Raw genomic sequence first — 13532 nt, forward strand, 5'->3', positions numbered from 1 at the left:
AATGGAAGTTACTACCTTGCAAGTGACAAATATTTGCTTCATCATTAATTTTCTTCAGAAAGGTTAATTTCTTAGTGCAGTAGTAAACAACATTCACCTCTTTTTAGCTCTTCACAAAACCTGAGCAAAACCTTTATCTATACCACACAATTAGAAGACTATCATAGAGTGTAATAACAAGGTAAACTAACACAAGACTAATAGTGCTTGCTGTATTTGTAAAGCTACTATTAAACATGAGTCTGAAAAAAAAGTTTGTGGTCACTGATTAATCTGGGGATTCTCCACAAGACAAATCTCACAGGTACTACGCTCTGCAAAAACTACACCTTCAAAGTCTTAAAACAAAAAAGATAAAAGAAAAAATAAATAATGAAGAATCAGTAATCAAAGTTCAGGCGATGCCCCCCTTTTTTGGGTATCAAGATATGACCACTACTTCATTAAATAAAATTCCTCAATATGACAGGGTTTTTTTCTTCCTAAAGAGATTTCCCATTGTTTCCTTAATGTTATATTTCATGTTTCCTTGGCTTTCATGTTAACACAAATTTAAGTAATATTTAACTTGGCTCCACTAGCCCAAATATTCTGTAATATTTGTACAAACGTAAGACTAAAACCTTAATGGCAAAGTATTTGTGCCATTAGATCTCTTATTAAAGCACAGTTTCAAAACTGAACAGGTATATAATTTTTTTAGAAATTTTTAGAATGCAGAAAGACCTTTCCATAGCATACTAGTCTAAGAGTCACTTGGTGTGCAGCCATCAAGAAACTTGTTAAAATTATTTTCCCAACAAATTTATCTGAAGTTAAAAATCTCTTATTTCAAATGTAAGAAATTTGGTTTTATTTACAACCTAAACCAGTTAAAGACTACACATCAACCCAGTGCTGTGTCATAAATAGTTACAAGTTGCCATGAACCTCAGAGAAAAATGAGATGCTCTGATATACCCTGTGGCTGACTGATGTTCCACCTATGAGCAGAATTTAGACTCACAGGAATATAATTATGTCTTTTTCTCTCTACTGTTTACATTTAAAAAATCAACTTCGTGCAATCAGTAGAAAACTAAATTTGGAAGAATTTACACAATTGATATACACTGACAGCACCACTACAAAAACAGTCAAAGGCTCATGGTGGACTAACAGAATAAAAAGCAAGGACAGTATTTAAAAATATGGAATACAGTGTTATTACCCAATCCTCCCTACACTTTTTCCACAAGGTTTCAGCCACTGAATGCTCCAATAACACACTATTTAAAAAAAAAAAAAACAAACACCAAACCAAACATCCAACACAGGTACATTTCCTGTTTATCAGTAATATATCTCTAAGGTTGAATATTCAAACCCAAGACTGTGGAACAGCTATTATTTTTCTTCATGCAGCCATTAATCTAGAATTTTAATCTGTAAATAACACCAAATTTATCAGCACCAAGAGCACAGTGATTACACTCCCATTCTTCATAACACTTAACATACCATGATTAAGAAACTTACTCTTTGGGCTTGGCTTCTTATAGAATGCAAGGGAAGTTAACTTGACTGTTAAATACACTTTTACAAATTAAACCCAAAATTAATTTCCCCTAAAACTTCAGGAATAACAAATAACCATTTAAGTTCTTAGCAGGTAGCCAACTAACTTTCATTTGTGAGTAATTTTAACCTGAAATTTACAAGTGTAATTCTAGCCTTTCACTCTTAAACCATGCAAACACACCTCAACAATGACACATACAAAACATTTGTGTAATCACACACACTTAGTCTGACTGGCTTGGTATACTACTTCAGTAGTGGTTTGTTGTGGGGTTTGTTATTTTGGGGCCGGGGTTTTCTTGTGTCTGACCTGCTAGGTTCCTACCCTGCAATTTTAGAGAACACAGTTTCCAACACAGAAGTTAAGCTTTCTGTAACACTGACATTTGAAAACTATTCAGAAAACTAGGGTTGAAAGGAAGGCTGATAAGGCAAGAAAACACTTAAATGGTAATCTAGTAAGAAATCTGTATCTTGCTATCATTTAAGAGCTCTCAGCACCATGAAAGGCATTTAGAAGCTTTCAACGATGCTATAAAATGTAATACTAGGACAGAACTTAACCTTTAAGAGGACTGTTTTCTTAGTAACCTCATCTGGCTTTCTTCTTGGAGTAAGAATTACTTGAGAGTTTGAGGTTTCCACAGCTCTAAGACCCAGAAGGAAATAAAATAGGAATTCAGGCCATTGAAGCTACAACATTCACTTACAAGTTCAAAAACCTTTTAAGACATCAGCTAATCAACCTAAGGCACAACAAACAGCACTTTCCTGAGGTCAGCTGTGGAGCCCAGTGCAAAACCACACTGAAACTCCATTTAACATTCCATTCTGGACATCTACCTACCTAGCAGTGGGCACTCTAAGCTGTGCCATGTGCTCTGCATTAAAGCAACGTCAGACATGCAGCCCTCTGCACCCAGTGCCAGAACTGTTATCAGAGAACTCAACTTTGCTTTCAGCTTTCTCCTTCGAAACTTAAGAGAGCCAACTAAACTACTCATAGGAGCTTATGTTACAGAGGATTTACTATGAATATACATTCATTATTCGGAGGCTGGAAGCACACTATAATATTACACTGCTATCAAACTCCTAAGTAAATTTAACCACTTTCCCCATAACAGTTTAAGACAAATCAGAGGCTGTTTTAATGTGATTTCCTATCCATTTGAAGCAGTTCATGGCCACAGTAGATTTTTCCATGGTGATGAAGTCACCACACTGAGAAAGTAAGGAGAAACTGCTATGAGCCACCAGGTGAAAACATCTAGGTTTCTAATTGCATATTGAATTGGTGTTTGCATTGACAAAGATTATTGCAGGGAGGACTCCAGGTAAAGCTCTAAACTCCATTACAAGCAGGGCACTGCAAAACCCAGTCAGATGCTAACTGAAACTGATACAAAAAAAAAAACAACAACACCACAAACAAGAAACTCTGAAATGGATTGTGTTTTTTAAAAAGCAAGAACAGCAGCAGAACTGCTGTAACTTCTGAAAAGCTCCTCCCCTTCCCTCCCTAAAACATTAATCCGTGTTTGATTACTGAAGCTGCTGTTAGTATGTACTCTGCACTGATAGGCAGGTGCTGAGAAACTCATTCCAGGTGCTTCTACAAGTACTTCAAGAGCCCTTAACGGTTTTTACTTACAGTCTCTCTGCATTCCTGGGAATATCCCTCGGTACAGTTTTGAGTCCTAGTCCATGACAATCCACATTGGAAGCAATACATGTACATTTATGCGGACATCCTCCAACAGGCATCCAACTTGCGGAGCTCCAAAAGCTCAAGATCATCCCAAGGCACAAAAACGCACTCCTTCCACCAGGCAACATGGTTTCTTGATCACTTCAGTGGGTATAAAAGTGTGCGCAAGCAGCCGGCCCTTAAAGATGAAATGCCTCTAAGAAGAAAGGGAAAAGAAAACAAGAGGCTCTTAGTACAGCCCAAGGGAACCCACCACTGCCATCATCGCCGGAGCACCAGCAAACCTTCAAAGACGCCTGAAAAGGTTATGTTAGGTGGAAGAAGGTGGGGAATTGCCTTTCGGGCTCAGGTTTCTGTTATCTACAAGCAGTACCAGAAGGCAGATAGTTTAACAGAGCTTGAGCCAGACGCGTCCTCAGATGAAAGAGAAACCGGGAGCGGAGGTAAACACACACAAAACATCCATCAGAAACGGCGGCAATCTCCAAAGCAACCTCCTCCGCTCCGCATCGCCCCACCTGGGCCGGGCAGGTAACCCGCGAACGCGATGGCTGGCAAGTCCAAGCGGCCCCGCTGCGAGCTCCTCAGGGGCTGCCTCCCGCCGCTCGGCTCCTGCTGCTGCTGCCACGGGCCCCCAGCCCCGCGCTGGCGGAGCCGGGACCGGGAGGAGGCGAGGGGCGGCGAGGGGGCGGAGGGAGGCGGCGGGGCTCCCGGCCGCTGCTGCGCTCCCGGCCGCTGCTGCGCTGGCCCGCTCTCCATTCACTGTGCATGGCAGCCGGGCGAGCGCCCGCGGCACCCTGCCGCCCCTCCCCCCTCCCAAAATTGCACCCGCGACGCCCATTGGCTGCGGGGGCCCTGACGTCACCCAACTGCTGAACTTTTGGAGAGGAGGGAGGGTGAAAGTTTGGGGGCCGCGCTGGCCCCGCCGGGAGGTGCGGGGTTCGGGGGTCCCCGGCTGCGCCCCAAAGCCTCTGCCTCCCAGGCCAGCAGCCGCGGCGGGGGAACGCGGTTCCCAGTGTCGGGGCGAGCCCCCTTCTCCCGCTTCGGGTTTCGGAAAGGAATGTGCGGGCTGCAGCACGGGAACCACCGCCCGGCGCTCCGCGAACCGGGCTCAGGTTTCCCCTCCGAGGGGAATTCGCCGCCTTTTGTTCCCCCGTTCTTACTCGCCGAGTTCCCTCTGGCGGCGGCAGCCGGACCTTCACCCGCACCGGGCTCCTGCCGCTGCCCGCCCCAGGCCCTGCCCCGCTGCCTGGGGTTGAGCCCCCCCGGAGCAGCTCCCCGCCTCTGCACCTCGCTGCTTGACTTCGAGCTGTAAGACTCAGGGCAAAGCGAACTTCAGCGACATTTTCTGGAAATACCACCAAGCAGACTGCTTTCACCTGGTTTTTCTGCTCTCATCTGCTGTAGGTTTTTCACCTCCAAGTGTACTAAAAAGCACCAAAAAATGCCTTACACACTGAAAATTTGATAGCATTGAGATGGCTTGGAAAACTGAGTCCTGGGAGACACAGGAGGGCATTTTTGTAAAGTAAATCTTGTCCCATACTCAGGAAGATTGTCCCTGGGGTACACCATGCACACAAGGAGTCAACTAATCCAAAATAAAGCTGGTGTAAGCATGACACGAAAACCTGCTTAAAAATACCTAGTTCCTCATTTTGCACACTTATAAATACTTCAAAAGGCACGTTTAAGCATAGCACTCTTAGAAACACAGACAATCTGTTCTTAATCTACATCACAAACATGGGTCCATGACCATGGAGTAAAGGCTCCGTTCCCATGGGACAGTTTTTCACAGCTCAACAAGGATCATGACCGTTATTACCATTAAACCCTCCCAAACCATCAAAAAATGTGACAACACTAAGTTACATCAGTACTCAAGTTTTCAGGTTGTGCTTAAAACACACCCTCAGGTTGTTCTATCAACATAAAGGTCAATATTTTAAGTGATGGGTGTGTAGAGAAAAAAATACACCAAGATGTTCACCATAAGATATGGACATGGCATTCCAGTGTGCACCAGCACTTGTGAAGTACCTGTTCACTTCTGACAACAGTTTCTTCATGTTTTGATTACCGAAATGAATCCTTACCCAAAGCATTCCTGCCCACATCAATCACTGGTTTTGCCCAAACCAGTGAAAAGTCCCCTTTTACAGCCAGAAAAGCAACTACTGTCTACTGCCCTCCCCAACAAGCAAAGACTTGACACTCAGGAGCATGTTCCTGGGAAAATAAAATATCTGAGGAGCACATATCTAAAAAGTAATAAAGTGATTTTCTGGTTTTATGATCATTTACATGAGGTTTATTTTTATATAGAAAACTTTGATCAAGCCTTAAGATTGAACCACTTACATGACTAGACTCAAAGCTCAGTTAGATGGTCCTTATATAGCAGCATCCAACATGAGAAGGCTCAGTGACAAGTGACATGAGGTTTGAAAATGCACAGAGGAACTCAGCTGTCACCCCTTTAAGTGGCTGCTTTATGCTGCTTCAGAAAAGATTAGAGAACAGTCTTCTCCCACCTCTCCCAAATGTACAGAAGCCAAAAGTCTGAGGAAGTGTGCACAATTCTATCTGGATCCCTAAATGAATCTCTCCTTTCCTGGAGCAAGGGGCAGAAAAAGATGACTTTAAACTTCAGCATTAACAGAAGAAGTAAAGGACAAAGCCGCAACCAACCCCTCTGCAGCCTTACAGTACCTGAAGCAACAATGATAACAGCTGAAGCTTGAACCATATCCCTCTACTTTACCCTCTTGAGAGGGCAAAAGCACAGACAGCTCCAGGCATGTCACTGACACTCAGTGCTATCTGTTCGGAGGCAAGCACCCTCCATCAAGTGTTGGTCTACAAGAGATCAGCTCTTGAACAAGGAACAGCTGGTTCAGGCCAGACAAGACAGAACTTACATTGCTTAGGAAAACAAAGTACTCTGAAAGCTCTGAAGTCTCCACACAGACTGAAGGTACATGCATCCTTGGCTCGTTCAAACAGTGAAAATACTATTGTTGGAACCCAAATTCCTTGGCAGCCATTACAAAGAAATATTTTTTTTTCCTATTCTAGATTACTAGCAATCATCTTCCCAGACACAGTGATGGCCATATGGAGACACATACACCCCTCACCTCAGTATAGAAGTACAGGAGCTGTTGGATACAAAGTAAATGATTACAACTAATGCAAAGATCACTGCATGGTGGTATTGATTTTTTTTAATGTTACTAATGCTTAGCTGTGATAAAGTTCAAATTCAATTAAATACTAAAAAAGAGTTCCCTAAAATCCTCTTGAACACTGTCATACATGGCAGTCAGCATATTCCATGCTTCACTGCTCATCCTTCACAGCAAGATTTCCCTGAAAAGGACAAGTGAACCAGATGAAATGGCAGAAAAAATACATGAGCTGAAAAGTCAAGCCTATCCTTGAAATACATTAACTTAAACTAAGAAGCATATTTTCCTACATTCCAGATAAAACAGCTCTTAAAACAAGATGGTCACATTCTCAAGACATGCCACAGTGAAGCAGAGTGTTGACACTGCTGTTTTTCCTTCTCATATCTACTATGGCTTCTGGCTCCTGGCAATTGCTAGAAGCTGGCAAAGGAGTCACTATTCATCTTAGTATGAAGTTGGCACAGGTCAGCACGGCATGTTACACAAAACTGCAAAAAAAGCAGATTATAGAATAATCTGAATGTATAAAGTGTTTCTTACTTGTATTTATATTAATTTAAACAAGTTAGTTTTATGAAGCTATGTAAAGCTGGACAGTTTTTATCCAACCTATTTCCTGAAATATTAGAAACTACCAACATTTCCATATATGTAAAACTCCTTACAAACAAGATTATTATCAAAGGTGTGCTGTGTCTACTCAGCAGGGATTTAAATCTTACCTACTGCTTCTGCAATAAGAAACACAGTTATTTCTCTTAGCAAAGTAGTTTGCTCTATTCAGAGCATCTCTGCATCAATTTGGAAACAATTTAATACATATTTTTATTTAATCTATTTGTTTTTAAGAAAAAAAGTAGGGTTGCTTTTTTCTTAGTACAGAACATTACTAAACAGATGTTCAGGATATATTCACATTCAAGCAGCGCTGTCACCTCAGCAGTTCTGTAACTGCCTTCTCTTTTGAATCTGCCATCAGTATCCTCCCCAATTCCACCACTATCCCTGCTTGCAACAGTACTATTAATACCACTTACAGTCTAGACGAGATCTAAGTTCTGGGAGGAGAGAAAAAGCAGGGTGGACCAAAGCAGAAGATAACAATAGCTCATCAGGAAGAGGTAACTGGAAGGAAATAATTTCTGTAAATTATTTTGGACTTGAAAAACCTTCACAAAATGTGCAAGCACAAGTGTTTCAGAGTTAGTTTCAAGACCCATTACATGGCATGGGGTGCCAAACTCACCATATTTCTTGTCAAGGACTTCCTGGACAGTTATGCATACACACATGCTGTGTAGAAAGTGTGATGAGTCTGAAGAACATGGGACTCACTGCACTTGTGTTGTCCATGTGGTCTGCACATGTGCAGTAAATCTGATGGCTCCCAAATGCTCATACTTTTCGCATGCACAATAGTCAGTTGTCTAAAGGCCTGATGAGAGCTGCAACAGGGTCTGGTCATCTGGCTGAGGTCCCAAAATCTCAAAGTTTATGGGCAAAAAATGAGACCTGTGTAAGAAATCCAAACGTGGTACTCCGGTTCAGGCAACAAAAGACCATCACAGAACCTCGCAGTGCAGGACTACCTGCACAACAGAAGAAAGCCTCAAACATCACCAGCAGTAACTGGAAGGGTGGAGAGGAAATGCAGAATTTTGATCAAAGGAATCAAGCCTTGAATCTTATCATTTAAGTTACAAGGCTCCCTGAACAGCTCCAAGAGGGTCTCTTAAACACATCCATCACATCACTTAAAGCTTTGTCACATGGTCAAGCTGATCTGTGCATTTTCAACATGCTAAGTTCAAACTCCACCTAATTTTAAAGTCACTGATGCAATCATTTGGGAAGCAATGACATATACCAAGTTAAATAAAGCATCTTGGTACATTACCTAAAAAGGACATAAAGCCAACCCTTGAGAACCCTGTCAATGCTAAGGAATTTGAACTTGATTTTTATTAGAAACTAGAAATAGAACATGGATTTAATATGACAGATGTCAATATTGCCACGCTATTTCAGAGCGCATAACCTCCTATAGGCACCTCTTTCTACTCTCCACTACGAGACACCGGCTTCAGCGGCTAGGAGAAGGCTGCAGCCGGCAGCCTCGGGCGGCACCGCCTGCGCTGTGTCGCGATGCCCTCTGGTGGCACCTGCTGAGCTCCCGGCCCTGGCAGGTGTCCTGTGCTATCTCTGCCACCTCGCGAAGTTCCACCGCACGGATCTCATCCGAGGGACTCGCTGCCTATTGCACTAACGTCATTTGAAGACGACAGATACTCCTCTAAATTGAGATTTTTTTAAAAAAGACATATGCAGATGTCGTCAAAGTTACCGTCAAAATAAACAATAGGAAGACAACACCACAGAGAAGAAAAATAGATTCAAATGACGCTGATTCAGACTATGTTTTTCAACCTAATTTCATCTGAGCCATGGGCGGTTTCATGCCACAAGTTTCATATGGATACTTCCTACTCCCGTTTCAAGGAGAAAATTAACTATTTAAATGTTGAATATTGGCTTTTATAAAGATCACAATGTTTATTTTTGTTAACTAAGGAAACAATGCTTTGCTTTCTTTGCAAATCATGTGTTCGGCTGGGCAAAAAACATTACCTGTGCACTTGTTTTTAGGTATTATGTTTATCAAAATAAGCATTAGCTGCTCTTGAAGTAGTCAAATTATAAAGTGAAAACTATCAGTTGTGAGACACTGCTAAAGGCTATTTGGAATGAAAACAGCAGATGGATTATGAAGTCCAGCAACTGAAGCAAGCTTTGCCTTCCCCTCAGAGTGAAAATATCAACAGGAGCATCTGTACATCCTTACTCACAAATCCATTCCCCAGACACACTGAGATGTGGTAATAAGGAAGATTAATCCACGCAAGAAAGCTAATGTCACTGTGTCATTTGGCAAATCACTATTCACCACACAATACCCAAAACCAGCAGTCACTTTGAGCAAAGAACTTAGACAGGATTTCTTTCACTGAGACTGTGGCCTCCATTCCAATACAGCAACGTTACAGAAGATCATCAATGAAGCTTAATAAACCACCTATTTGTTCCCTTGCTTAAATTCAGAGACAGAATTGCAATGGCCCTTGAAATCTAAAATTACTTTATTCTGTGGGTTTAATTCTAAGAACTGATGGTATGAATTTACCTGCTCCTTTACATTAGTTTCTAACTTGCTACTGCTCAGGTAAAGTCAAAGAAGTAGCAGAAAGCTAGCTGACTAACACTGAGAAGGGATTATGCATGTTCACCCTTGCTGAAAAGGTTTTAAACGCATTAACAATTTTTTAATTATAGCATGAGTAAAAAAATAGTTTCACTAAAAGCTTAGTAAATTAAGTCATTTTGTATTAGATTTGTATCATACAACTGAAACAACCTAGAAAGCCTTCCACATTCTATTCCCTCTGCTACTGTGCCATATATTCCATGATCTATGCACTATTAACTATTGAATTAGTTTTGTCTTACACAGTTCATCTCCACATACAACTCTACAGAGTTTTTTGCTTCATAAGCAGGATTTAAGTAAATACTATGGAAAAAATTCAAAACAAAGTCTGTTATATGCTTTGAGGTCAAAAGGTACCTAGTAAATAAGTTTTTTTTTCTTAAATTAATGTCTCTAATCACCATGGCTTGCAAATGGCAGGCAATGTTCAGTATCTTTCATTTTGTTACCAGGGCATATGGGGAAGAAGAACCCATGTACCAGTACAGGCTGGGGGCTGACCTGCTGGAGAGCAGTGTAGGAGAAACGGACCTGGGGGTCCTGGTGGACAGGATGACAACCATGAGCAAGCAATGTGTCCTTGTGGCCAAGAAGGCCAATGGCATCCTGGGGTGTACTAGAAAGGGTATGGTTAGTAGGTGGATAGAGGTTCTCCTCCTCCTCTATTCTGCCTTGGTGAGGCCACATCCGGAACATTGTGTTCAGTTCTGGGCCCCTCAGTCCAAGAAGGACAGGGAACTGCTTGAAAGAGGCCAGGGCAGAGTCACAAAGACGAAGGGAGTGGAACATCTCCCTGATGAGAAAAAGCTGGGGGAGTTGAGTCTCTTTAGCTTGGAGAAGAGGAGACTGAGGGGTGACCTCAATATTTATAAATGTTAAGGATGAGTGTCAGGAGGATGGAGCCAGGCTTTTTTCAGTGATGTCCAATGACAGAACAAGGGGCAATGGGTGCAAACTGGAACATAGGAGGTTGCACATAAACATCAGAAAAAAACTTCTTTACTGTGAGAGTGACAGCACTGGAATAGGCTGCCCAGAGAGGTTGTGGAGTGTCCTTCACTGCAGACATTCATAACTGACCTGGACACATTCCTGTGTGATGTGCTCTAGGTGCTCCTGCTCTGGCAGGGTTCTTGGACCAGATGATCTTGTAAGGTCGCTTCCAACCCCTAAGATTCTGTGATATAGACTGTGAAAAAGTACTGAACTAGTTGGAAAATGTAAGTAATTTAAATACTTCCAGAATATATGAAAAGCAAATGAGGCCACAGCACAGAATGCTTTCAGGCTTGAGTGTGTTACTTCTGATGCAAGGGAAGTTTTGGCAATGTTTATTGAAGAGATTAGAGAGTCTAAATATATAATCCATGTCCTTCACTTTTGTAATCAACAATGAAGCAGTATGTCCTTAGATTTACGTTGGTTTACTTCAGCCAGAGTCTGACATTAAGAAATTTAAGTGATTCTGCATTAGAGGAAACGTAGGCATTATTATTAGCATTAATATTCAAGCCATAATTCATGGCTCTCTATTCCAACTGTAACTACATTAATGTCAACCATTAAGACAGTCTAGAAAAGAAAACTGTTTTCATATACAAAGCATTACCAATTTCTGGTATAAACATGCTTTCTCCCATTGTATTTCAACATGCAGAACACAAACTTGACACTTGTGTAACAGTGCACAGTATTTTCAGTGGTGGAAAATGATAAGATACAGTACAGTTTAGGAGAAAGATTAGCAGATGAATATGCTAAAGATTCATGGTTGATAATACAAATCTACCACACAAAACACCATCTTCTTGGTACAGTTAGAGGCTACTTGCACTTGGATCCAAATCAATAGCTCCTGTTGAATAGCAGTTTTGAATTAAATAGTAAGTCATATCCATTTTCTCACCTCATAAAGGTATTCAAGAAATTAACAGAAAAGATGGCCAGAAAAATTCTTACACAAGCTTTTAGCTCAGCCACTGAAGTGTATTAAACACAAGTTTGCAAAGCAATATGCTTGGAAGTTACTCAGTTTGGAACCCATATGAGAAGGATGGGGCTCTATATACCTGTTATCCTAAATTAGTGCTTTTCACATTGAAAAAATCATTACCTTATGCTGTCCTAGAGAAGAAAAGTTAATCTGAAAGTTTAGGCAAGTTGGCAGAAAATAAAGCATTTAAAGTTATTAAGGACTTCTGTATTTTGATTGGATATTGTTAACACTTGAACAAAGAATGAGCAAGGTTATTGCCACAATGTGAAACATGATCTCAGTTGTGGATGGTTCACATAGCTTAATGTGTCAAAATAGAACTCTTGTTTTGAAGATTAAGTAGCTTCCCAGAATTTTTCCTTCAAAGATGCAGCAAGAGAAGTATAACATCATTTAGCACATACTGGCATAAGAGCTTCACGTCTTCACTTATTCACCGAGTTGTGGTTCCCAACCCCTGACACGGAGAAGTTTTCAGTAACTTAGCACAATGTCAAAATACTTTCAACATAAAGCTGAGGCAGCTAGATCCCATTATGTCAGCAGACTAACAAAAAAAAAAAAATCTTTTGACTGCAGAAAGGAAATATGTAGAGCTTAAAGCAGGAACCAGAAAACCTGGATTTTGTTTGTGTTACTTAGGGGCTCTGACCTTGGCAAGTCAGCCGTCTGGCCTCCATTTACTAGATTCATGAAGATTTATAATGCACACAAGGTTATACAGCAGAATGAGCTTCACAAAGCATGTTTCAAGTATTATTTTCAGTTTAAGTGGAAGTTTACATTAAATATCAAGAACCAGAAGTATTTGTAAATATGCAGTGGTTTTATTAATGCAAACATTTTGTGGTCATTGACATAAGATTTTTTTCCCCTTATGGATATCTTTAATGGATATTGTAATTAAAAGCAAAGTACCAGAACACTTTGAATTTTCCTTGTGTTTACATACTGTGTGTGTATTTATCAGGATGGCTGTAGAGTAATATTTTTCAACTGCACTCTTTAATACCTACTCTGAGCACTGTATAGGAGGGACAAACCAAATACAAAAGATGAAAGAATTTTATGCAAAACTTGTGAAGAAGGAAATATACTATCTGTTCATAAAGCCTGTAGGTTCTTCACTTGTTTGAGCTTCCTAATTGCCCTCTCCCAAAATAAGTAAAAATATTCACTATGAAACTGTAAACATGACAATAAGCTGACACTGGACAGAGAGCAAAAAGAGTATGTCTGATTTTCTAGGTCACATAGGCTGACTTACATACTTTCCTTTAAGCCAGCACTTGGAAAGGAAACTGCAAAACTTAATCATGGCTTATGACAAAGTACTTTGCATTGAAGTTTTCAAGCCTGATCTTCCACACACTATAGAAGATGACTAAACTAATTGGAACAAAAAGTCTTTATCTAATATAGCTACTAATAGGAAAAAACAAAATGCTGTTTATGTAACCACCCCAACAATCACAAAACACCCAAAAGTGTTACCTTGACACTTGTTTACACCTTCAGACACAAAGAATCAACTGCTCAAAATTTTGAAATGTTTAGAGTTAAACATTTTAAAAGCTCAAATGAAAACCTTAAATGTTAATAACTTACCTCTTTCTAAAGAGGATAATTATTTCTAGGTCAAACAGTATTTGCCAATCTTGCAATTGGTTATAATTGCCTTTTCAAGAGCATTCACTTGAAATAGTCTAGAAGCCTTGTTTTTACAATGCAACTCTGACTCCTTCAATCAACATGCAAGCATAGGGAAACAAAAGAATAAAAAAGAAAATACAGCTTCTTGCT

At 40.6% G+C, this 13532-nt stretch overlaps 1 protein-coding gene across 2 annotated transcripts in view; it reads right to left on the reverse strand.

Moving 5' to 3' along the window:
• SLIT3 (slit guidance ligand 3) overlaps positions 1–3830 on the reverse strand; it is a 481507-nt gene extending 477677 nt beyond the window's left edge. Inside the window, exons 1-2 of one of the 2 annotated variants that reach the window (XM_051631304.1) lie at positions 3790–3830; positions 3215–3467 (exon numbers count right to left, since the gene is read on the reverse strand). In XM_051631304.1, coding sequence (XP_051487264.1) covers positions 3215–3399 — 185 coding nt within the window. In that variant the 5' untranslated portion in view covers positions 3400–3467; positions 3790–3830. Of the gene's footprint in view, positions 1–3214; positions 3651–3789 lie in introns of those variants that run through there. The other variant, XM_051631303.1, reaches the window with a different exon arrangement.
• Between the last annotated feature and the right edge of the window lie 9702 nt (positions 3831–13532).

The sequence above is a fragment of the Apus apus genome, chromosome 13 (assembly GCF_020740795.1).
Source record: "Apus apus isolate bApuApu2 chromosome 13, bApuApu2.pri.cur, whole genome shotgun sequence".
Classification (NCBI taxonomy): Eukaryota; Metazoa; Chordata; class Aves; order Apodiformes; family Apodidae; genus Apus; species Apus apus.